This window comes from Suricata suricatta, chromosome X, assembly GCF_006229205.1.
Source record: "Suricata suricatta isolate VVHF042 chromosome X, meerkat_22Aug2017_6uvM2_HiC, whole genome shotgun sequence".
In the NCBI taxonomy this organism is placed as follows: domain Eukaryota; kingdom Metazoa; phylum Chordata; class Mammalia; order Carnivora; family Herpestidae; genus Suricata; species Suricata suricatta.
In genome coordinates, this window is record NC_043717.1 from 106,832,477 (window position 1) to 106,859,171 (window position 26,695).

The following is a 26,695-nucleotide window of genomic DNA, read 5'->3' on the forward strand; positions in this document are numbered from 1 at the left end:
TCAGAGGCCTAGGACCACTGTCCAGAATCCAGAGTCAGTGATCTTGGGTGGGACACGGAATAACAGCCGGGAAGCGCTGATCCCCAAGAAAAGCCCTCAAGGATGGGCTCTCCACCACATCAGATGGTCTGTATTTCAACAGACACTCCAGAGGAAAGCAACATCTGCCCCACCAGGTAGGGAGTAGGCAGGACACCAGCAGGAACTGCAGGGGCACAGGGGAGGCGAGTCCTGAGAGCAGTGAGGCCTCTTACCCATCATGGCAGCACTGGAGGCGACCCCAGGGCACTGGTTACTGACAACTCTCTCAGCCTCAATCTCTCCTGTGTAGAAGAGAGACTGCCTGGGAGAGGTAAGCGGAACACTGAGTGCCTTGGGGTAAGAGGGCGCTAAACTGACAGCAGGTTCAACCACAATGGGCTATACCCAAGGCCAAAAGAAATCATGGGCGGAGCCAAAGGGGGCACCTGACTTTAGTTCAATGTCTAATCCCAGGCCAAATCCAAGGGATTCCACAAAGGAGCTATAATCTGCAGGCTGGTCTTGAGCAAGAAGGGGCTGAGCTCCATTTGGAAACTGATACCCAAAGCCCCTCACACAGTGAGGACCGATGGCTTGGTCATCCCAACAGGTGCCAGTGAGGGTGGCCCTGTGCCACCGCTCAGAGAAATCCTACCCACTGTGGCTAGGGTGAGGCTCCTCCAGCCACCCTGCTCATCTCTCAGCATACACCCCAACAATTTTAAGTGATTAAAGATGAATGTCAACTGGCATAGACTCAAAAGTAATTAAAAGCAGAGATTTGAACAGATAACCTTATATCCATGTTCCCAGCAGCATTAGTCACAATAGTCCAAAGGTAGAAACAACTGAAGTGTCCATCAGGGACAAATGGAGACACAAAGTGTCATCTATCCATACAATGGGGTATAATACAGCCTTAAAAAGGAAGGGAACTCTGACATATGCCACAGCATGGATGGACCTTGAAGATATTCTAGGTGAAAGACACTAGACACAAAATGACAAATACTCTATGGTTCCACTTCCATGGGGAACAGAAAGGAGAATGGTGGCTACTGGGGCTGGGCCAGGGACAGACGGGGAGCTGCGGTTTCATGAGGACAGAGTTTCACTTGTGCAAGAGGAAAGAAGTTCTGCGGATAAGGTTCCAGTAGCAAAACACTGAATGGACTTAAAGCTACCAAACTACACACATAATGGTAAATTTTATGTTATACGCACTTTACCACAATTTAACTTGAAAATTTCAGTAAAAAAGGATTAATGTAGGAAGGGTGGTACAGTCATCATAACTGCTTACCAAAAGCCATTAATGATGTAAAAAAATGATGTTATTTCAGATCACAAAAGCGAGATACAGGACCGGATGTGATACGTTTCGTGTATGCACAGATAAAAATGTTCTCATATGTGCATATGCATGCGGGCAGGAAAAAGAGCAAAGAGAAACGCACACCTATCTGCAGTGGCTATGTTCTGGACGGTGGTCATCCTCACCATCTGCCAGGTCTTCCAAATTTTATACAATGAGCACACAGTACTCTGGTAACAGGGTGAGGAGACACGGTAAATTAAGTACAAAAGCAACCACAAAATCAGGAGAGGAAAATGAATATTTATTAAATCTGTAGACTTGGAAGGATCCCTGTGTTTACCAGAAGAAAAAATCATGCAGGAAAAGAGTCATTTGTTTCATTGTTTTCAAAAGTTAAACCAATGACCAAAATTGAAAGACAAATTCACACAACTGGAAATACAAATGCCCAACAATTTTACAGAGAGAGCAATGTTCAAAGACAGGAATAAGCAAAGAGTTAGAAGGTAAAACAGGATGCCACTTTCACCTGTTATCATTATGGGTGGGGTTTGTTGGGAATTATGGAGTTTTATGTTTTTTAATTATTTGTATATTTGTTTGCTTTATTTTTAGTTTATTTTTAGTGGGAAAAGGGGTCAAGAAGCTTTTGACAATTTGGCACCAAAAAACTAGCCTAAGGGAGTCGTTTGATGTACATAAAAACATTTTATTCACAAAGTTGCTCATCACAGAATTACGTACAATACTGAAAATTTGGAAATAAGGTAAATTTTCAATAATTTAGAAGAAGGTTAAGTAAATTATGGTAAAAGTACAGAATAAGATATATTACCACCACCATAAGGTATCAGCAGAAATTTGTAGTAACCACATGCAATACTTAGTGAAAAGAGTAAGAATATAAAACTGCATGATAAAATACCGAGCATGATCACAGCAACGTAAAACATTCATACCCTAAAGAAGACATTATATTAAGTAACCATCTTGGGGCAAAATACTGATGCATTTTCTTACATTTTACTATATTTGTTTCCCAATTTTTCTATAAATAACACATTTATTTTGCGCTCAGAAAAAGACACCTTTTTTCAAAGCGGCCATAAGATCCTTTAGTGATGTTCCTGTTCACTTCATGCCACAACACACTCTAGAGGCACAAACTGTCAGCTTTTTGGAGATGGAGGCAGGGGAGTGGGTGTAAAGAATGGTCATGAATGAATGGTGGGGGGGAGGACAATCTAGGGGCGGGCAAAGGAGGTAGGGATTGGCCAGGGAAGGTGAGGGACCAGTATGGAAACTGGTCAGCCAAGGAAAGGGGCTTTGTGGAGTCAGGGAAGACTCTGACTGCTCAAAAAAGGTCTGAAGAGACCCAGTAGTAGGCACTGATGGTGTTCTCAAAGGGCAGGATTAAAAAGGAGATTTCAGGAAGACACGTGATTCTTCAGGGCCGGGGGAGGAAAGAGGAGGGGAGGTAAGCTACCTGGGAAGAAGGTAAGAAGGGCTGGGGAGATGGCGATGGCAATGGCACTGGCAGTGTGGGAGGAAAGGGCCCACCGCCAGAGGGCGCTCCGGTGCTATGCTTCAACCGGACATCCTTGGCTGGCCTCCAGACAAGTCTTCACACACAAGCAAGTAGTGACTGCAGAACCATTAATAAAACACGTCGAGTTCAGTGAGATCAGAGAAAGGTCATGTGGAGCAACAAAGATGTGCCAAGTCAAGATAAAGAATGTGGTCAGCTTGGATATGTGAAACCCAGAAAGCAGCTGTTCATCCCAACATGTGCCGGAGACGTGCAAAAGGAAACAAAAAGCGGCTCTAAATTGGGTTCGGTGTCAAAAATAGAAAGACCCCACAACCTGTGAGATGATGTGAATACCATGAAACGAGAAATGCAGCCTTTGCTTCTAAAGGGAGAGATCTGTAAAGGGAGGGCCAAAAAAACTAAAAGCTAAGGCGTACTCTGATGCTGCGTGCTCACGTAGGGAAGATGAGACAGAAGCACTTCCGGTAGAGACAGATCGACACACAAAAGTGCCTCCACGTGGACCCGGCTCTGGATGTGGCTTTGGTCAACCTGGCGAATTAGTGGCCAAAACAGCAGCTGTACACCCACTGTATCTGTCACTTGACTCTTTTCTGGCGCAGTTCAGCTAAGACCTCCAGCAAGAGCAGGAAGCGGCGATTTTTGACAATAAAGCTGTGCCTCAAGAAATAAAGCAAGAAAAAAATGAGGAAGTGTACATACTGCAGCCAACAGGCACAGCACACGGATGTGAGATAAAGGTCTGTGTTCATACTTATCATTATAACTGTGGAGGAGGAGATAAAGCTAAACACACTGACCATATGTCATGAATTTGCAGACTGGATTGTAAAAATCTTCATGGAAGTGATTAGAGCGGTAAAGAGGACAAAGCAGCAGAAATAAAAGGCCCAGGGAACCCATCAACAGGCGAAGGCTTCCAGAAGAAAGACGAGCTTAAGGATCGGTAGAGATGAACAGGGCCTTCACTCTTCAACTAGAAACTGTCGTTGCCACGACACTAAGTCACTTAATCAGTTAGAAGAGCGTTGTGTTACCATATGTACCTCTACTGCAGGCTAATCAGTTAAAAAAAAAAAACTGTCTGAAACTATGGATTTGAAGTAATCTGTTAACATAATATCGTGCCTTTTTTGTTACAATTTAATACACGGAACTAACTTATGATCTAATTTGCTGAAGTCTGTTTCACAAGCATTTACCTTGAAGCACTGATGCACTTATAAAGAGAGAATTACTAGAAATGACTCGTTTTGATACAGGACTACACAAGATGCTGATTTACAATGCGCTTGACTCCTCTGATGACTACTTACAACTGATCAGCTGCCACCATATTAACCGGAGTTGCTTACTTCTCCCACCTGCCTTCTCATGACTTTCATGTTCAGGGAATACAGGACTACTTTCTGGGGGATTAGAAATCACCTAATATACTAATGAAGTTTTGACAATTCTAAAAATAATTTACAATTTAACAAAATTGTCTTTAATCAGAAATTAAAAATCAAATATTTCTGGCCTCCTGGATAAGTGGATATCTGCAACCAACCATTCCTGAAGAAGGGGAACACTTAACAGTTTTGAGTGACTCAATTCGTGTATACAGTTACGCCTTAAATCTTTTCCAGTGAGAATAACAGTGCCTTTCAATACGTGATCTCTGAGGTCAAGGGTCCTATTACTTGCTAACAAATTATTACTTGGGCCAGATGTCTCTGAACGTTTTTAACTGAATTTTCCATACATTTCATGCCTCTGGTTTGCATTACATATTATTTGATGTAGAAATTCCACATTAATCACTTCATGCCTATTTTATCTTTGGATTTTGAAAATTTGCAATCTTAAGAACAAAAATTAAAGATAAGACTTAAACGCATCTGGCATTACTATTTAACATTTTAGAAAGAAACCTGAAATACTGACATAATATTTTGAACATATTGGGCTAAATAAATTATTAAATTATAGAAGAAACAACTAGTAACTTAGTGTTAAACAGAATGTGATGTATGGTTACTTTTTGAAATGCACTAAATTCTGCAAATAATTCCAGTATTTCTTGACTATAATGTCATGGTTATTATGGTCTTCTCGACTAAAAGAATGGCGATTTTTATTTGCTCACTTTACACTTATCCATTCAATAAATAAGCTATGATTCTTTAAACTGGGAAAGAATGGTTCAGTTCAATGACCATGTAGAAATGAAGACTTAAATTAATAAAGAATCAAAGGGCTGGGCTGTTGCAGATTCTTAGGCCAAACTGTTAATGCATGCTTTGATTGCTTCCGATATTGTGGGTAACCACCAAATAACCATCTCTAAGTCCTCCTCCCCCCACCTGGAAGGGAGCACATTCCGTACGCCCTCCTCCGTGCTTGGCAAGACTCAAGGCATCAATGATTGGAGAAGGTCTCTGCCTTGAGAGTCATTATACATGTTGTGGTCCTGCAAAGGGTCAGAATCAACAAAATACAGTTCCCCCGCATGGACATCAGAAAAGTTAGCCAGGAATTCATGGGGATCGAAGCCAACCCACACAGTGTACCTATAGTCTACCGTGCGTATGGAATAGCCCATGACTTTTATATCCTTTAAGCTCGGCTTGTCGGAATTCCACTGAGGATAGTCTGCGGGCCGGGGGTACTGGCTATAGGCAATAGACTCACGGGGATTATCACGAAGGTGTGGGTCCTCTTCCAGGTCCTGGAGTCGAAAATGCTTCCTGAGGTTCTGGCCTTCTCGGCACAGCTGCACACGAAATGAAGGAACAGGACAGCGAGGTGGGACGTGCAGGCCAGCAAGTCCCACGAGGGTGGGGAATAGAGAGAGAAGTTCCACCAGGTCCATGACTCGCCGGCCTGAAACAGGAAGTGATCCAGCTAAATGGACTACTTTACAGAAGCCTGCCAGCCCCCAGGATGAGGACAGGAGCCCATCTGGGCACCACACATTGTCTTTTGTTCTTTGACATTTATTTTTGGCCCAAGAGTTTAGGAACAATGCCAACTCGGAACCTTACCCAGATGGAGGACACAAAACGAAGGTGCCCACAACCAGCTGGCACTTTTAAAAATGATGTGAATTTTGGAGCCACCAGTGTAATAACTGATTCAGGCAAGGATCACCCACAGAAGCCCAAGCCACTGAGTAGAAAATCTGTTGCAGGACAGGATATTCAGAGTCTCAACGGTGCCACCCTGCAGTTGACTCCTTCCAGGATGTCAGCACATCTCCTTTAGATTGTGGGGAACACGAACAACATCATATTTACCAACGACCCATTTTGTAGCGTCTACTTCAGGAGCATCACAAACATTCACCCTATTCTACAGCCATCACCACCATCCAGGCCCAGAACTTTTTCCACCTTCCTGAACTGCAGTCTGTCCTCATTAAACACTACCTTCTCCATCTCCCTTGCCCCCCAGCCCCTGGCACCCACTGTCCTACTTTCTGCCTCTATGACTTTGGCTCCTCTAGGGGCCTCACGTCAGTGGCATCACATAGGATTTGTCCTTTTAGGACTGCTTACGTCACTGAGCACCATGTCCACAAGGCTCATCTGTGTTGTAGCAGCATGTGCTGCCCTCTTGGAGGCTGACTAGCAGTCCACTATACGGGGAGACGCCATTTTGCTTATCCATTCATCTGGCAGTGGACACCTGCCTGGGGTGCGTGAACCTTCTGGCGATCGTGAATAATGCTACAAACGTTCAGGTACAAGTTTTTGTTTGAATATCTGTTTTTAATTCTGTGGGCTATACACCTAGGAGTGGAACTGCCAAGTCACGTGCTAACACTACGTTTAATTTTGTGATGAATGGCTGAACTATCGTGCACAGTGGCTGCACTCACAGTATGAGGGTTCCGGTTTCCCCACACCATGCCAGTGGTGGAGTTTTCTGTTGATTTTGATAATGGATAGGAAATGACATCTCACTATGGTTGATTCATCTTTGAAGTCTCAATCCTGTACTTTCTATTGACTCCTGTTAAAACCTATCTGGGATTTGGACAATCATTTTGACCTTTCTGGATCTTTAAGAACTTTTTTTATACTACCCAATTTTATTCAACACATTTGATTTGTGAGGTAAATAAAAAGAAACAAAGTAAAGAAGCTTAAAGAAAGATACTTTTACAAAATGGCAAGACCTGGCCAACAGGGCCACCTTAATCAGGTCATCAAATCTGGCATCATTAATGATGGCACAGGCCGCCACCAAGTGTCCCACTTTGAGACAATGGAAGCACACAACCTCATGTGCAGTGGATTTGTCCACAATGTTTACCCTGAACCTAGTCCCGAGGAAATCCAGACTGCGGGCCGCTGCCCAAGACACCTACCCAGGATACCTGTTAAAAGGTGAAACCAGGGAGACATGGAGGCCCAGAGCCTATCAGGACTTGTTGGTCATTATAAGGACTTTACTCAGAGAAGTATGTGGGAGGCTCCAGAGCAGGGCTGTGACGTCACCTGACTTGGGTTTTAACAGGATCACTTAGGCTACCGTGAGAAGGGACTCCAGGAGGCTATGGGCGCAAGCAGGGAGACTTCAGCGAGCTGTCGCGGGAATCCAGCAGGAGATGGTGGCGGTGTGGCCCAAAGGGGCAGCATGAGCCGGTGAGCAGCAGTATGGACAGACTGAATGGACAGTGACAGGCTTGCTGATGAGGACTACGTGTTACATATGGAGGACAGGAGAGAGGCAGGGGTCGGGAAGACTCCACATTTTTTTGGCCTGAGTTAGCACAGCCATTTCCTGAGAGGGGAAAGAGGGTCAAGAGAATCTTACAATGAACGTCCAGAAGCAGAGCTTGGGCATGTCAGGCTGGCCAAGTGGAACAGGCCATTGGAAACCCAAGTCCCAAAGTTCAGGGGAGAGATAGAGGCTGGAGATAAAATCGGGGCATAAACTGGGAACAGTGCAGTTACATGAATTTATGAGTTGCTGAACACCTACCCAAAAAAGTTTCAAAAAAAACATTCTCAAGCTGTCAGATTTCTCCAAGGAAACAAAAGGCTATAATCATGTATTGAAAAGGTTTAACCTTACCAATGATTTGAAAGAAGGCAAAGCATGCAGCACAGAAAAATCACATGTAGAGAAGACAACATTTTCTGTTGTTTGTAATTGCTATTTAGAGCAAGCTGAGAAAGATCCAGAAAGGCCAGAATGATGGGCCAGAACCAAGAAAAAAAATTCAATAGAAATCAACCAAGATTTAGATGTTAAATGGATTTAGATGGACTTAATGCAGAAAGAAGCACAGAAAGGGAGCAACCTAGCTTCTTAGAGTTGATGAAAAAAGTACCCCTAAAAAAGCAAACGTCATCTGAAGTACACAACTTATCTCTGTACTGATCAACTCAGGAAATAATTCGCCAAGTATCTTGTTCAAGGGACATTTCTAGAAATCCTTTCTCAATCTGGAGCTTTCTGGAAGACAGAGGCCAGTATAACCATGGGCCTAACACTACCCTGAATGAACGGTGGCAAGCCTGGGAGTTTCAGCCTAGAGAAGAGAGGTATCGGTGTCATTTTCAAGGCTGGGATGGACTGGCATGTGGAAGTCAAAGCAAACTTGCCCCTTGTCGTTGGGGAATGCAGAAGCAGTCACCTGGTAGACTTTACAGATCCAGTGGGCAGTGAGCTGCCCAACTGGCAAACTTCTCCCTCACAAAGGGCCGAGTCCCTGCAGAAGTGTGCAGGTAAGAGCTATGCTCATCTGCAGCGGGCTGGCCCCCGGCCCTGGTGGACTCTGCTACCCACTTCCTCCCAGCTTTGGAGCACGCTGTTGTCACCACAATAGTCCTCCTCATCCTGGGGATGCCACCTACTCCGTTAGTGCTCCCCATCCATCTTCCAGGCTCCCCGTGGACAGGGGCCGAACGTGCTGGCTCTGGCTCCGCCACCCCTCCCTGACGCGGAGGTACTCAGGAATGCCATCACTGGACAGGAAGATGGACTGGGTAAGCCCTAGGCTCTGAACTGGTGAGGTGATTTACATATAAACTAAAGGGAGTTTACTATCAAGCAATGTCACGGCAGCATATTTTATACCTGGCTCCATCAATTCCAATACAGAATCAAAAGGGTCGATGTAAGGGAAAAGCTTCTCTCCTGCCGCCGGAAGTGGGGCCGTCCTTCCGGGAACATAGAACATCAGGGGCACGCGGGTCGCGACGTCAAAGTTGCTATATTTGGCCCACTCTCCGTGTTCACCTAGAGCCCACCCTGGGTCATAAAAAGCACAGAATGACAGAAAATGAATAATGATATTGCAGCTTGCTCATTTTAGACACGGTTTCATTTCCTGTTGTAAAACACAGAGGAACCAAACACCCATCCGAAGAAATTCCTCTATAATGACCACAGAAAGGGTGACTTCCCCTAAATGTAAATGTTGCTTTATTTGAAGTTAGACATTTGTCCTGAATGAGGAAACTGTAAAAGGAAAAAAAATACTAAATTATCAAATGAAACTATATTCTCTTAGGAAACAATCAGCAGTTGCACCCAGGCGGGGCGCTGAGGGGCCGCTGAGAGTGGTTCCTCCTGTGTGGACGGGGCCTCCAGCAGCCCCGGGCTGGACCCCTTGGCGCGGCCCTGGCGGGCTCACATCTACACCTGACGGCATGCCCCCGAACAGTGGGCTGCACCACTTCACCACTATCGCTCACGTTTTAAAAAGTACATCTTATTCAATTTTTAAAATATACCACAGATCAAACAAATATAACTTGATTCCAGATCCTTAACCTTGATTAAAAAAAAGAAACAATTACCCTCTTAACCCTGATTTAAAACACCCATCCCTTGCAAAAGACAGCTTGAACACTCCACGCTGGAAATTTCTAATGTCTGCATTGGAGCACCCATTTTGATATAAAAAAAATCAAAGAAGATTGCGTGTTGAGTATTTCATGTTACAAACTAAGCACAGTCACATCAAGCTGCCATGAATCACTGGTGAAGGCTTCTGTGGTTGGGAGGTGCAGAGTCTCAGGAGGGCCGTCTGTCATCCCTGCAGCTGCCTCGGAGCAAAGAGCTCTCACGCGGGCCTGGAATGCATGAGTGCACCAGGTTGTGCAAGCACTGGGAGAGGAACTAGCCACCAAGAAGAGGGCCCCGAAGGGAATGACAACCCATCAGGGAAACAGCGAAAACTTAGGGGCCTCCAGAGAAGACAAAATGATGTGGGTCTCTACAAGGCTTAAGGCAGGCCTGTGAGAAATCCCACGGAGAACTGTCTGTGGCATTAGGCGGAAAAAGCAAACTAGGGAACAAAACAGTTTATAAGCACAATCAATTCGGCCTTGTTCCATAACTATATAATACACACACACACACACACACACACTCTATAGCCACATGTATGTGCACAACCAAAGGCTGGCAAACGGATCCCAGGTCTGTCAGCACCAGTTAGTCTCGGGCACGTGGGGCAAAAGGGCAGGGTGCCCTGGTCCTACGTTATATGTTCTGTATGCTTCCTTCTTTTTCAAATGAGTATGTACTAAGATTTAATACTTTCCCATTGCATACTTGATGACACTAAAGGACTGTCTTCCTGTTTCTACGTATGATAATGGTAGTGTGGTTCTACTTCAAAAGAGCTCAGTTTTTTAGAGATACTATTCAGAAAACTGAACCTGAGATTTGCTTCAAAATACTTTGGGGGAAGGAGAAGGGTGCGGATGAGACAAGACCACTGAGAGCAGGTACCTGGGGAGCAGGGCGATGGGAACTGGGTGTTGTTGAGCCTCTATTCTTGAGCATGATAAAACATTTCAACTTAAGAAAAAGAATTTAAATAAATTGTTTCCATTTTTGGAAAAAGTAGGAAGCTCCTTAAAAGACATAAAGCACTGCAAGCCCCAGGCTCTTGGCAAAGAGAACATCGGGGCTGGGAGTGGAGGGGTGCAGTCAGGTCCGAGGGCCTCGTTTGGCTCTGCCAGGATTGTTCTGGATCCTCCTAAAAGAAACTAAAATCCTTCAACAGTCTAGATTAGAAGCATGGGTTAAAAGGGCTCCCCACACAAACAGAGGGTTCCTTCTGAGTTCATCAAGAAAATAAAGGGTGCTACGAGTTCCCCACCCAAGCATCCAAGATGCTCCTTGGACCCCAAAGAGGCCCCGCCTCCAAAGAAGGAAGTCCCAAGACTAACAAGGCAATCATAAAACACCACAGGACCCCAGACTTGGGCACTGCTGATTCCCAAAAGAGAACATGCCTACGTTTAAGGCCATCTAGGAAAGCACATTTCACATTAAAGTTCACATGTTTTGAGTGACTCACCAGGGCATTTGAAAATGCTTACCATGATCTGAGGCAAATGCAATGATTGTGCTGTTGGCCAGCTGGAGATCATCCAAAGCACTCAAAAGGCGGCCAACCTGCGTATCCAAATATGAAACAGAGGCAAAGTAGCTCTGGCGGATTTTCCGCTGCACATTAAAAAAAGGAGAGTGAGTGCAATTTGAATCACAGTGGTGTACACAGAACAGTGTCACCTCAGCATTCCTCCAGTGACACCCTTAACTGTCTCAGCCAAAGCATAACACGCATTCCCCACCATCCGCAGCCCTTTGCCTACATAGTCCCAGCGAAATCCAGGGTCCGCAGCAGATCCAAAAGGAAGATTCTTTTCTAAGCAAATCAGATTTAACTTTAGGGCACAGATCACAGTGGATTCATGTGCCACTTACTATCCACTTTTGCCTCCTTCACATACTCTACGGGTCCCAGGAGACGGCCCAGTACACTGACACTATCCCGCAGACACTCCAAACTCTGCTGAGGTGGGTCCCAAGGACCCCACCAAAGCTCTATTCACTCCCAAAGGACCAGAAACCGGTAGAAATGTAGTATCTCCCGGTTCTGGAGGCCAGAGTCTGAGGGCCAGGTGTCGGCAGAGCCAGGCCCGCTCTCACAGATCTGAGGGAGGCACCTGCCTCTTCCAGCTTCTGCTGGTGCCTGGCATCCTTGGTGCCCATGGGCGTAAGGCCACATTGCCCCAATTTCTGCCCCATCCCTACACGGCCTTCTTCCTGTGTGTGTCTGCCCTTCTTAACCAGTCATACTACTCCATATGATCTCATCTTTTTCCAAAAAAAATGTTTATTTTTGAGAAACAGGGAGAGGGAGAGAAAATGCACACAACTGGGGGAGGTGCAGAGAGAGAGAGGAAGAGAGAGGGAGAGAGAGGGAAAAAGAGGGAGAGAGAGGGAGAGAGAGGGAGAGGGAGAGGGAGAGGGAGAGAGAGAGAGAGAGAGAGAGAGAGAATCCCAAGCAGGCTCTGCGCTGTATCGCAGAGCCAGACATGGGGCTCAAACTCACAAAACCACAAGATTATCACCTGAGCCGAAGTCAGATTCTGAACCAACCCAGGTACCCCTCTAGTATGACCTCATTTTAACTAATGACATTTGCAATGACCCTGGTTCCAAACAAGGTTCCATTCTGAGCTACTGGGTGGGGTCAGGGCTTTAACATTAACTTTTGAGGAACACTACTGAGCCCATAACAACAGTCATGGGTGGGTCTTTCCTCCGGGTACTTCTTTACCCAGCGGAAGACAGCAACTGCTTGTCCTCACAGGCCATGGCTGTCACATGAGGCTCACATCTAAGGGACTCTCAGCAGGCAGAAGAGGAGCAATGGAGGGACGAGAGAACAGCACACCCTCCATGGTCTCTAAATCCCAGAGGGAGTTCAGGAGCAGCCAGTCTGAGCACTGACATAAAAGAGAGTCATGACCACTTATGGGTCGATTCTCCTCCCCACAGTGCTCATGAATATTAAAGAAAAGATGAACCCCCCGCCCCCACCAAGGGTGAGAAACAAGGGAGCTGCTGACCTATCAGACGAGCCCCAGCTTCTGCTGTGTGCCCAGCCCATCTTATCAGCCGATCGCTGCCTTTTTTCTGTCACCACCAGGGTGAGGACAATCAGAGATTCATCTACTCTCCCCTTGTGGCAAAGATAACAGATACCCTTCCAACCTTCTAGAAGGATTATGCTGAACGCTTGGCTACTACTTTCTGGTAGACGAGGTCTTCAGTCTGCTGTATCCTGGGGAACTTTGGTCTTCCTGGGGACCAAAGACACCTGTCAGGGTGACTGTGTCCTATTCGAGGGTATGCTCTCCTTCCTATTATGGCCCCCTGGAGATATGGCAAGAAGCACACGTGCTTGTGGCCCTCAATGAGCCAGTCATCCAGTGAGGGCACAGGCATGGAGACAGGAAAATGCACATGCTATTGAAAGGACCCAGGAATGACACAGAAGAAAGCTGTCAGAGTTAGGCCAGGGAAATCAGGGAAGGCTTCGCAGAGAAGGTGGCATTTGAAAAGAGTTGCTAGCAGTCAGACAGTGGGGTTGTGATGCTCTACGCTGTGGCTGCACATGGACACTGACATGGAGTCACCAGAGAGCGGGGCATATTTGAGATCAGGCGGCAGGGCCACAGAGTGGGACAGAACACTGGAAAGGCACATCAGGGCCAGATAACACAGACCATCCAAGGAGTGGAGGTCCCAGGCTGGAGGCCAAGGAAGTCACGGAGGCTATTCAAGGAGAGTGGATGCAATCTGGGCTGCATGTGAGTAGGAGTCTGACAATAGCCCAGAGTGCATTCCAGAGGCTCAAGGTCAATGTCACTAGATCAGTGCTGGGCACGTAGGAGGTGCTCAACAGACACCTGGTGAATGAATAAATCAAACCTGGCCCCACTGCAGTAGTCCCGAAAGGTGCTGAAGGGGCAAGAGGGCAGTACAGATTCGAGAGGAGCTTAGAGATCCAGCAGCAGCGTGGGGAATGGCGGGAGTAGGCAGGAAAGGAGATGAGGGCCGCAAGGGTGAGCGTGGCTTTCCTGCTCAGCTGGCGGCACCGCTCACTGGTTGGGGAGCACAAACAGAGCAGGAGGAAGGAGAAAAGGAAGAGCAGGGTGCTGGCACAGCCCCACAGGGCCTACGAAGGAGAGGTCTCCACGGGCGCCGGCGCGGCAATGCCTCTCACGGCCGACCGGACATGCATGTCTGAAATAAGCAGCAACGGCAGGGCAGGAGGAGTTCCAGGAGTCACGTACAGCAGGGCCCAGAACCCAGCTACGGAGAATGGGCAGGATGGTTACGGTGGGGGCCCCGGGACTGACCCTGGGGAGTGGTGCATCCTGAGCAGCAGACACAGCAAGAGGGGTGTACCGTGGGGAATGGCGCAGAGGGGGTCCAGGAGGCCTGACAAGGAAGCCCGGGGGAAGACATGTCCAGAAGGAGTGGTGCCAGCCAACAGAGGGAGAGCAGCAGGGACTTAGGGAAGGTTAGGACCCACGAGGATGAATACTCGCTGTCGAGGTCAGCGTCGGCCCAGGTGATGGTCAAGCGGGCTGGGGCGGCAGAAGGCTGGGCAGAGGTGGATGCAGGACGAGGATGCTGAGGGTGCATCTCACTCCTCCTCCCTTGAGCGGCAGGTATGTGAGCAGAAGGGAGGAGCTCACGGCACAGGGACGAGGGGAATGGAGGGGCAAGTCCCTGCTGCTCCTCTTCCAAGAAGAGGGAGACAGCCACAGCCCGGCACACAGCCATGCACGACTCTGGCAACTGGTGAGGGGCACTGCCAACAGCGCAGTTTCCCAAGTGTTCGCTGGGTGCCACCCAATCCTCAGAACCACCCTTGAAGGTGAGCATTACTATTCCCATATGCTATGGGAAGACTCCAGGGCTAAGAGAGGTTGATTAACTTGCCTGGAGACACACAGCTGGCCAGGGGGCACAGCCCAGGCCTGTACCCACACACATCCTTGGCGTCCCCTCCCTGGGGGCTGTCCACTAGCCTCCATTTTGGTAATCCAAAGTGGCGACATCTGCTGAGAGATGGGGCCCAGGGGTGTGGCAAGGGTTCTGAGCAGCTGCACAGGGCAAGGGAGTGCTAAGCAGCCCCCCACGGATGGGCTGCTGGGGCTGGAGGCTGGGCCCCTGAGCGTGTCTCCATCTCACGGCTGCACGGGCTCACTCCAGCAGCCTCAGGACTTGCGTCTCAGAGCAAATGGGTGGTGGGACCATCATGTGATCGCAGCACTGCAGGTGGGGCAAGGGTCGGTGCACAAGCGTGCTGAAGAGCTGGCAGGAACAGCAAGCAACCCGCCCAGGAGTGGAGTCCAGAGGGGACCGGGACCCGGGGGGAGACAACTACACTCACAGTCCCCATGAGGCATGTGGGGCACAGGGACATACAGTGAGGGAGCTGTGAGAAGAAGACACTGTGGGGGTGCCTGAGTGGCTCAGTTGGTTAAGTGTCCAACTTCAGCTTAGGTCATGATCTCGTGGTTCATGGGTTTGAGCCCCACATGAGGCAGAGCCTGGAGCCTGCTTCAGATTCTGTGACTCCCTCTCTCTCTGGTCCTCTGCTGCTTGGGCTGTCTCTCAAAAATGAATAAACGTTAAAAAAATTTTTAAATTTAAAAAAAAAAAAGAAGAGACTGTGGTCAGAGTGGTGACCAAGCAGGAGCAGGGCCAGGGAGGTGGCAAATGCCGAGTGTGGACCCCTGAGGTCACTGGCTCACATGGAGCTGAGTAAGAGGGCTGGAGGCTGAAGAGGGCAGAACTGAGACACCCAGGACTGGAGTGAGATGCGGCCTGGGCCCAGACACCCAAAGCTGCAAGAGAAGAGTAAGCAGGGCCCAAGTTCAAGGTGAGTGTGTGGCAGGGAGGTCCTTCGGGCGGCTGCACCACCAGCAGGCACAGGTGTGGGGACGGACGGTGAGCACCTGGAGAAGGAGCCCTCACACGATGCTCATACTGTCTTAGATGCTTTCGTGTGTCCACTGTGCTCCCTGCTGAAAACCTCTCTCCACCTTGTTTCCATTTTACAGAGAAGGAAACCGAAGCTCAGAGAGGTAAAACGACTTGCCAGAGGTTGCACAGCTGGTATGGGGCAGAACAGGAATTTGAACCAACACTGTTGAGAAGCAACACAACCAACCACGGGGTTCTTGCCTCACACGTCCCTGGGGTTAAATTCTGCCTCCCCTTGGCACCAACTGTGTGGTCTGGGGCAAGTCACACCTCTCTGCTCCGGGTTCCACACCTGGACAACCGTGACAGAGGGCACCTCACTAGCTTCCCATGTGGACCAAAGGAGACAGCAACATGAAACGCTGGGCACCCTTCCTGGGACACAGTCCCATTCCAAGGGCCATTTAAAGTGGCCGTCACTAACAAGGCATCCAGGTGCGGCCTCGGAGCCGCAATTCGAGCAGCCTTGCTCTTAGAACGCCGGCGGCGGGAAGCTAGGAATGGACCAAGCAGTGAATGCACTCCTCTCCAAACCCTCACCACTGCCCTCCAAACCTCAGGAGTCCAACAGAGGGGCACACATCCCCCACGCTTTTCTGGTGTGTGGAACTGTGCCCTACAGCAATATTTGTGAACCTCTGCGTGCATCAGAATCGCCAGGTGTACTTTCGCAAGCCCAAGTTCTCAGGCCCCACCTCCAACTCTCAACTCCCTGAGTCTGCCTGGGACCAGGACTCTGCACTTCTAAGAAGCCCCCTGTGGGGATTCTGATGCAGGCGGTCCAGGAAGCAGCCTTAAAAACACTGCCCTCTGTAGATTGCCTATTGCTGTATTCACATAGTAACAGAAGGGCTGGGCTGCATGTAGAATATTCCAGCATGTTTTCTGTACTCCAGGGGGAGGGTGACTGATGAGTCAGCATAGGGATTCTAATTCTGCTGCTCCACCCCCACACAATGGCAAAGGGACATCACGTCACAGCTGGATGGCGCTGGCCACGTCAGTGCCCCAGTTCCCTCTGTCAAGGCCCCACTCACCACACCACCGCCCAAGAGTGATGGGTACCTGTAGAGACTTCCCCACAGACGGGACCTGCAAGTGCCAGTAAATCGAACATTCTGGGCGACACAGGAGCTGCCCACTGCCCTCTAGCTGATGACCTGTCACCTGGACTGAACAGCACCCCCGGGAGTTAGTGGTGGGCATCCAGGCCTCCTCCCCACCCTGGTGCCTACATTCAGCAAATCCCCCAATCTCCAGACGCCTCCTTCTTTGGTTGGGAGACTACATCCCCCACTCAGCAACCCCTGCATCCTAAATTCCTCCAGACCACCCCACCTCCAGCACCTCGCCAGCCACTTAGCACAGAGAAGATTCCCTGTGCTAAGGGAAGACATGACGGGTACAGTGGGATCCACTGAGGAATGTGGTGTCACCAATGGCATCACGCCAGAAGTGCCCAATAATTTCCTCAAATATGTTCTTGGTACCTGAAAATCCACAGGAATTGGGCCATAGGGCACACTGAGGTTCAAGGCTTGGACGTCTTCCCGCTGCCTGATGTCCATCCAGGGGTTGTAGGCCACAGAAGGGAGGCCGTCAGGGACCTGGGGATCAGGAGCCAGGGTGATGTTCTCCAAGGGATACAGCTTCTGAAATTCCTTGGGGGAAAAGCACACAAAGACACCAAGTTGCCATTCTTTTCTGGCAAAGGCACAAGGCTGGGACTCTATAATGTTTAAGCCTCTGACGCATTTACACAGTGGATCACTGACACCATCTGAAAGTTAGGCCTGAAGTCACACTCACAAGATGCCAATGATAATGAAATCACACCACTCGTTTCCTATAAACAGCTCCCTTTTCTCATACAAATCAATGCCCTTTTATTTTGGTCCTCACTTCCCACCTCCCCTCCAAGTGGAAAAGGTGTGGAGGGGCGTTTCCTGTTCCCAAAACCTCCCTCAGGTTTGGCAACGCCTTGGGAATTGCTCCCAGAATGTGCTCAGGCACACCCATGGCTGTGCCTGATGACAGTGAAAGGGCACCAGACACGATCAGCAAAGCCACATGGGCAATGTCCAGGGAGACCAGGCACAAGTTTCTAGAATCCTCTCCTGGTGAGGTCACACAGGATGTGCTTAATGCTCCCAACAGGGAGTAGTGTGACAAGCTGTGTGAAACTCAGCACGGAAGCTCACTGAAGCCTCAGCACCCAGGCTGTTTTCTGGAGCTGCTCACCCGGGCACCCCCGGCCCTTGCATGCCTCAACTGCAGACTCCAGGCCGGAGGGCAAGGGTTTGTGTCAACAGTTTGGGCAGAGAGAGCCACTCCTCACTCCAGGAGCAGTGTGAACTCCAGGTTCCCAGAGGCTGGCCGAAGGCCAGCCCCGCAAGCAGGCCTTTCTAAGGAGAGCAGCCAGGCCTGCAGGGTTAGCCCCTGTCTGCACAAGAGGCGGGAGCAGGGAGTCTCACCCTGGCTAGAAAGCCCAGAGCCCCAGCACCAATCAAAGCATCAAAGAGCACGTCTTTGACTCTCTACATCCATCACTAGTGAGGGGCATGTTTTACGAAGACAAAAGAATGGGCTGCGAAGGCCCGGGGAAGACACAACAGGGAAAGACTGAAAAAGCCTTTTTAAAAGCAAAGACTGCATGCTCTGAAAGATGGGCCTGCAAGCAGAGCAGTCAAGGTCCCAACAAACAGTGTGCTGCCCTGTGGTGAAGGGGTCTGACCTGCCAGGCTCAGGGGGAGTGCCAACTACTGAACACATTCCTGAACATGGCTTCACATTCCTTGGAGCCATGCCACCAAGGAACATCCCTCACCAAGGGCCTTGGCACCAGCCCTGACTCCTCTCTGGTGATCTTCCGTCTAACCCGGCATATGCTCACTGGCTCCAAAGGAAAAAAAAAATAAAACCCTCCAATGGGGGAAGCAGAAAACCAAACATTTCCAACAAGATTCTTAAATACCCCAAGTCTACTTCTTAGCCTTGACCTCTGAATCCCATCTCCATACCACTGGATACAATAGTGTCATCATGCACCCCGGTGACAGGGCCAGGAGGATGTGGCCGCAGGCACTCCACAAACCCTTCCTTTGAGAAAGGACAGAGCTGTCACAGTCATGCTAGATCAGCCCTCAGCCAGATCTTCACCTTGGGATATCTGAAGGGGATGTGCGGCTTATGATACCCAACAGCCAGGAAGAAAGGACTGGCCGATGTTTTCATCTTTTCCAACAACCGTATAGCTTGCTCGGTGCTCTGTTTGTCAGGCAAGGTGCCCTCTGGCACATCCACCACATCCACGGGACAAAGCAGGTTGGCATGGAGTTCTCCGTCTGGCCCCCTGCATGTCTTTCAAAACAAAACATATAACACTGTCAGCTCTTAAAATGCAAGAAACAAAGATCGTGAAGGCCGCACACACAGAGGATTTAACATTAATATCACCAGCCTATTAAGGCTTCGTCATGCAAACTGGTCAGGCACCCACAAAGTAGAAGTAAAACAGAGAAGCGGTTCCTCTTTTCCAGGCAGGGCCCAGGCAGAAATCCACCAGCACTTAGCTTCCTGCTGTTAATATCCTGTCTCCAGGTCTTAATTAAAGGAAATCCATGTAAATGGATGATCAAAACAAATCTGTCTCCAGCTCAACAAAAAAAAATAAGCCAATTAAAAAATGGACAAGGCACTTGAATAGCGATTTCTCCAGACAAGACAGATAAGTGGCCAAAAAGCGCATGTCACGACGCTTCATGTCTATTAGTTGTCATGGGAACAGAAGCGAAAGCTGGAGTGAGATTCCGCTTCCCACCCACTAGGATGGCTAGAATTTGTAAGACTAGACAATAACAAGTGGTAGCAAGGATGGGCAGAAACTGGGGGCCCCATACATGCTGCTGTGGATGTGAAATGGTGCAGCTGCCGGGGAAAACACTCAGGGGGTTCCTCAGACAGTTCAACACAGAGTTAGTACGTAACCCAGCGATTCTACACCCAGGTGAATACCAGGAAAAACTAAAACCTATGTCCGCACAAATACTTGACCTAGCAGTTCTACCCAAGAGAAGTGAAAAGTTAAGCCATACGAAAACCTGTATGTGAATGTTTATAGCAGTACTACTGATAGTAGCCAAAAAGTGGAAACAACCCAAATGTCCATCAACTTATGAAGGGATAAATAAAACGTGTTATCTCCTCCATACAAGGGAATACCATTTGGCTATAAAAAGTAATGAAATTTTGGGGCACTTGGCTGGCTCGGTCAGTAGAGCATGCAACTATTGATCTTGAGTGTGTGGGTTCAAGCCCCATGTTGGGTGCAGAGGACTTAAAAATAAAATCTTTATAAAAAGGTAGTGAAGTTCTGATACATGCTACAACATGGATGAGCCTCAGAAACCCTATGAATGAAGCCAAACACCAAAGGTCGTATATCGTGTGATGCCATTTACATGAAGTGTCCAGAATAGGCAAATCCATAGAGAAAGACAGTAGATCAGTTGTTGTCATAGGCCGATGGTTCAGAGAAAACAGGGAGTGAATGGTAATGGGTACGCACTTGCTTTCCGGAGTAATGGAAATGGTCTTAAATGGATTTTGTTGATGGTCGCACAGCCCTGAACATACTAAAAATCACTAAATTGCACCCATTAAAAGCCTGACCTTTATGATATATCAATTATTTCTCAAAGCATTTTTGTAACAAAAAAAATCTATGTCCAATTTAAAAGACAGATGAAGGCTTATGAGGGACAAGGTCCCAGTCAACGGAATAAGGTCACCATACATGGAATTTACAGATCCTCAACTATGCCGTGCACAGAATGAGCCCTATTGCTTCACTGCCCAAAGGGGCCATATTGCCCACAAGACCAGTGTCAGTTCCGACCATGACTTTGGCCGCACAAAAACCCAGCTGCTGCTGCCCCATCTCAAAAAGCAGCATTCTTGCACCGGCCAACCTTGGCCACCCTGTCCCCGGGCAGGACAGCCCAGCACCTGCTCACCCTCTAGCTACACATGATCTGTAGCAGTCCTAGGGGTCTGGGACAGTCAGAGCTACTGCTTTGAGGACAAATGTGGGGGATGATGACAGAAGGCAGCATTTGTAAGCGAGGTCACTAAAACTCTCAAGACAGCTTCAGAGGATGAAAGCACTGAGACGGGGCTTTCCAGTGGCACTCTGGTCGTACTCAAGCCATAGGCCAAAGGCCTGAGCCCTCAGCTCTTGCTGTATTCTGAAATGAAAGTTGTCAAAAATTTAGAATATCCCTCTCCCCTGACCAACTGCCTCCCCCAAATCCATGCCTTTCTCCATAGGAGGTCTTTAAAAACCTCAGAGGAATGAAATCTGGGCATTCATAGCAAAGTGGATGGACCACGAGGGTGTCATGCTAAGCGAAATAAGTCAGGTGGAGAAGGACAGATACCATATGTTTGCACCCATAGTTCTAACAGGAGAAACCTAACGGGACCATGGGGGAGGGGAAGGGGGGAAAAAGAGTCAGGGAGAGGGAGGGAGGCAAATCATGAGAGACTCTTGAATGCCGAAAACAAACTGGGGGCTGAAGCGGGAGGGGGAGGGGAGAAGGGGGGTGATGGTCACAGAGCGGGGCACTTGTGGGGAAGAGCACTGGGTGTTATATGGAAACCAATATGACAAACTATAAATAAAAAATAATAAAAATAAAAATATAAACCTCAGAGGAGCATGTCCTATCTCAGTTCTCCAGCTGCTTTTCTGAAAGGTTTTAATTCAGAATCAAATTGCGATTTTTTTAACTGTGGCTTAGTTTCATTTCTACATTGAAGGTTCCTCTAATCTAAGCTGAAAGTTCTGTAGACTCCCTTTTTTTCATAATGGTCTAAAATTTTAAACCCCCATCAAAGGCCTCAGCACCTGATCCCATCCATTAGACCTGAGACAGAGAGACAGACATATATATGCATATGTGGGCCCAGGCCCCTGGAGGACAGGTCACTCTTCTCTCTATCCAGAGTAAGCACCCGGGAGCCATTCAACAAATCTCACACACTAGAGCATAAGGTTCTAGAACAAGCCATATCCATCAGCTTCTGAAACAAAGCCCCCTCTCCCAATGGATCTAATGCTAAAGATCCCACCAACTGTTTGTGTGAGGTCACGATCACAGCCTTCACTGTATAAACAGCCTGAAAGAACATGCAACGTACACAACAGTTAACCTTAATTTGTTAAGCACGACAAAAAGCAGTTCTGCTACAGAAGAGCACCTCTTTCACATCCTTACCTTGGTGTTTTCATACTTTTCAGAGGAGGGATGATAAGGTGGAATAGACCAGCTATATGGAGAATCATCACTATAATTGGAAGATATTCCTTGAGGGGGAAAAAGAAAGTCATTACACAAAACCTGAAGGGTTCTTCAATGCCCTCCCCACTCCAAATTAAAACTCTGAGTGAGAGAACTGTCATCTCCCTTCTGTCAGCCTCAGTTTCGTCATCTATAAAATCAAGAGCTTAGGCAGATGATGAGAATTCCCCATTAAAGCCAACTCACGAGGTTTCTGGGGCACCTGGGTGGCTGAGTGGGTAGAGCATCCAACTTTGACTCAAGTCATGATCTCACAGTTCATGAGTTTGAGCCCTGCATCGGGATCTCTGCTGTCAGTGCAGAGCCCACATTGGACCCTCTGTCCCCCTCTTTCTGCCCCTCCCCCACTTGTGCTCTCTCAAAAATAAACATTTTAAAAAATGTACCTTAAAGCCAACTCACTAGGTTTCTATTTGAGTCCTAAGCATCTGGCCCTGAAATCCCTTAAGCCCTGGCTATTCATGCTAGGCCCTGAGGAAGGCCGCCAAAAGGGTCAGGTCAGCCCGCCTGCTGCAGCAACAGAACTGCACAGAGCCCTTGCTGGGGCCTTTCCCCTGCCCTACAAGGGAGGAGCAGAGCCAGCATCACTGCCATGGGCCAGGTGGGGAAGGGGAGGCTCAGGGAAGGTTGGTGCCTTGACTGATGCCAACCAGGTATTAGAGTAGTGAGCTGGGACTCAAACCCAGGCCTGAGGACCCCAGGTTCAGTGCTCATTCATGAAGCAGAAACCCACCCCTAAGCTCAGCAGCCTGTAGTCTATTTGGGAAGAGAAAATTACAGCAAAACCATGGAAGGATGGCCAACTGCCTAGACAGTAGAAGTGCTGTGTAAGTAAGGAAGCTACAGCCACGACGAGTCCAGTGAGGTGGGCAGTGGGGCATGTGTGCGATCTGACCGGAAGTGCTGCCCAGGGTGGGTGAGACAGGAGGAGCAGGGGGGGTAGTGTAGGCAGAACCACAGGGGAAAGAGCATCCCCAGCACAGTGACTCAGGGCTCCCGCAGGGAGCCAGGCAAGGCAGGACTGGAGGGCAAGGGGGCGGCGGGGGGAGGGCTCATCGACCCAGCAAGCACAGTGGAGAGAGCAGAGGCTGACAGACCTGGTTTCAAACGTCAGCATCGCCCCTTGTTACCTATGCAGCCTTGGGCAAGCCACTTGATTTCCATTAGCCTCAATTTCCTCCTCGGAAGATGATGAGGATGATAAAAGCCCAGTGTGCTTGCTGCTGAGGAGAGGATTATAGGAGTAGCCAGCACAGGAACTGGCATGGGCGTGGCCATCAGTCGATGGTGGCTACCTGTTCCTGGAACAGGTTCTTTCCCTCACAGAACAAGGCCTTAAGAACAATAACCCAGTTGAAAAACCGGTTTCCACAAGGGCTGCACGCAAAGCTCTCGCTCTGTGGTGAAGATGTGGTGCTTACAGCCTGATTCCACTATCTAATTACCAGGAGCAATAAGGCCAAGCAACGCCACTCAGGCCTTCTTTAACTTCCCTTTCTGAAGCACAATCTCCCCTGTTCTAGTTCCTCTGCTCCCCAGCGGCTAAGCTCAGACAAGGGGTGGCATGAGGCAACCACTGAGTGCAGCAAGTCCTGCTGGTGGGCCTTTGGCTACGCAACATGATTCCTGACACATTCGCTTTCTAAAACTGGGGCCCAGTGTAGCCCAGCCACACGTTATCCTCAACCTGCATTAGCCAGTTGGGTTCCAGGAGGCTGCTGAGCCTGCCCGTGTTAGCAGCGAGCAAAGGGAAAGCTACTGAAAACGTTCAAGTTGGAGTCCCTAGCAATAAACACCACTGTTGTATAAAGGGAGCTTTCGACACCCTTTCACGCTGCTGAACTACGCGGACTGGGTCGCTACCGTGGGAGGTGATCAAGGCAGCTACAACTCATTTGCCAGAGAAGAAATCTGAGGCTCAAGAACGATCTGCCCAAGGTCAACCACACAGCTCAGCAGTGGCAGAGCTGGGACCGGAACGCGGGAGCCCGGATCCCTGGCGCCGCTGCCCATCAGTTCACCCTGCCTGCAGCGATGTTCAATCCAGGGTTCCATGGGACACAGAAAACCTGAAATCGACCTGGACGGAAGCACAGCATATCTGCACATGAGACTGCCGTGCTGTCATTAACAATGACTTTGCACAAAGGGCAGCTATGTAAGGAAGAATTTACATTTAAAACATTCACAACATAAAGCTGTCTGTACGGGAAAATCTCAAATCAGAAAAATAATATGCCTGGAACAAGGGAACCTCAAAATACAAGCCTCCTCAGGGTGGTGCAATTATAAGTAATTCATATCCTTTACTTTATGCTTCCTTTTCTCCCAACTTTCGGTCAAATAATCATGCATTGCAGGAGTAAGTTTAAAAAACGTTTTAAGATTTGTGCCTCGGTCTTCTCATTTTGGCATTCAAGAGAGACACTTCACGAGTCAGTGCTGAAAGTTAGCGCTGGTGGCCCCTGGTACTCTAGGCCAAAGGCACCAGCTTACACTCCTCCTTCTGACCTAACTCACAGGCGGTGGGCAGCAGCCCCACCAAAGCACGGCCTCTTCACTGGACAAACCAACACAGTGGCCCAGGTCTCACTTTACTGACAGGGATCCTGGGGATCAGAGAGTCAGGCACAGAACCGGACTCACCCTCAGCACTGCCACCTCCCCAGCCAGGGCCCTTCCTTCTGCCTGAGAAGTCAAAGGAACCAAAGAGCATCGTGACTAGTTTCTGAAAGAAGAAAGTCCTATTGCCCTTCTTCACATCTGGTGAAAACAGGAAGCTAAGTGAGAAGTAGGAGTTTGTACAAAGACAGTGGTGACTAACCTAGGGGTCCGCCCAACCCGTATGGTCCTCTGCAAAGACAGCCCCAGCCCCAGCAGGGATCCCGGCCCTCGGGCAAAGAACAAAAGAGAACCCCGAATTTGGACAGCAGGCAGTACCAGGGTGAAAGACTTTTCCAACCGACATGGTCATGTAACCATTCTCCTTGAAGTACTGGGGGATGGTAGAGAAGTTTCCAGCATGTATCCTCCAGTAGGAATTGAAGTCATACAGGTGGGTGGTGTCTGGTCTCCTCCCAGTCAGGAAGGATACGCGGCTTGGAGCACACACTGCTTGCTGTAAGAGGCAGAAGCAGAGAAAAATATCCTCAGAGGAACACAGAGTCTGTATGCTGAAAGGTAACCAGGCAACATCAAGAGTCCTCAGTAAACAGCTTGGCAGCTGAGTCATGCAGATCTCAGAGCCAACCAGCAGGATCTGGGCCTCACCCATACGCCAGGAATGAGTCTTCCCAGAAACAGGCAGGGGAGGACTCAATCCTTCACACCGGCAGATGATTGCGTCCTTCTGTGTGATGGCGTCTTATAAGCGCACAGAGCAGGAAAGGGTCTTGAGGGCAGCCCCATGAGGGGCTCAGGGAGAAGCGCCACCAAGTCAAGCTGCATGGTGCCCACCCAAGTTTGGTCAGCAGACCGGAGAGTGGGTGGCATTCTGCAACGCCCCTTCCTTCTCAGCACCAGAACAATCCTCTTTGGGGAAGCAAGCTGGGCAGGACCATGCTGAGTATATTAGGGCCAAGGGACACGGTCTGCCCAAGCTTGAAGGCACAAACTTCCTTGCCAGTGCACAACCAGAAAAGGTTTTCTCTTTCGCCATTTTCCAGACTATGCTCCCCTCTAAAAAAGAGATGCCTGGTACCATCAGTGTCATTTAAGCATAGCTGAGAGGACCCCAGCCCCCAGCCCTTGGTACACAAGGCACACATGCACACGTAGAGGTCAGGTCCCCAGACATACCTGGGCAAAGGCATTCTGGAAGAGGAGGCTGTGGGATGACAGTTGGTCAATGTTTGGGGACCTTACGAGCTTGTCCCCATAACAGCCCAGAGAGGGGCGCAGGTCATCCACGATGATTAGAAGGACATTCAGAGGACCTGCGTGGGAGGGAGAAGCTTTGGTGAGATCACCTGCACTGACAATGAACCCCATCCATGGGGGGTGCTAGGGGGCAGAGTGGCCCTAGGGTGGCCCCTGCACCCTAGACAGCCCAGCCAACCAAGCTAGGGAGGGGGCGATGAGGGTCGTGCCTCAGGGCGGGTGGGAGTGGGTGCACAGAAGAAGCCCCAGTCCTGGGTGACAAGATTAGGCTCTGGGCATGGCCTCAAGCCTGTATGGAGGAAGATGAAGGGAGGGAAGGATGGATGGAGGGATTAAAGGATAGTTGGAGAGAGGGTCGGAGAGGGGGAGGAAGTAAGATTGGATATTAGAAAGAATAGCAAGTAGGTCGGAGTCAGGAAGTTAAGGACAGATGTAGGCAGGGAAGAAGATACGGAACCAAAAACCTGAGCGAGGGCCAAGGCTGCACCTGTGGTCGAGTCGCCGGGCGCCGCGGACTCCAGGGAGGCGTGGGCGGAGGCCAGGACAAGGCCAAGCCAAAGCAGGCACCGGCCGGCCGGCGGCATTTCTGCCCCGGCGCGGCCAGTCCAGGCCGATGGTGACGGGCTGCGACGAAAGGGCCGGCCGCGGTCCCCGCGACACCTGCGCGGTCTGCGTGAAGCGGCCGCGGCCGGCCCAAAGGCCCGGCCGCTGGCCGGAAAGCTACTGCGCCAGCGCTCTTCTTCCTCCGCCCCG

The 26,695-nt window shown here is 49.2% G+C and overlaps 1 protein-coding gene across 5 annotated transcripts; it reads right to left on the reverse strand.

Moving 5' to 3' along the window:
- Positions 1-1,619: 1,619 nt before the first annotated feature.
- On the reverse strand, positions 1,620-26,695 carry IDS (iduronate 2-sulfatase). Of its 5 annotated transcripts, none has more exons than XM_029929580.1 (10): positions 26,430-26,695; positions 25,862-25,998; positions 25,004-25,181; positions 21,980-22,068; positions 18,861-19,061; positions 17,192-17,362; positions 11,228-11,354; positions 8,967-9,140; positions 5,568-5,759; positions 1,620-3,545 (listed from the first exon to the last, which is right to left on the reverse strand). In XM_029929580.1, exons 1-10 carry the CDS (start codon positions 26,524-26,526, stop codon positions 3,499-3,501), a joined length of 1,413 nt encoding a protein of 470 aa, XP_029785440.1. In that variant the 5' UTR covers positions 26,527-26,695; the 3' UTR covers positions 1,620-3,498. The 5 variants fall into 5 exon arrangements, with proteins under 5 accessions (XP_029785440.1, XP_029785439.1, XP_029785437.1 ...); XM_029929579.1 differs by having other exon boundaries at positions 1,620-3,551; XM_029929577.1 differs by having other exon boundaries at positions 1,620-5,759.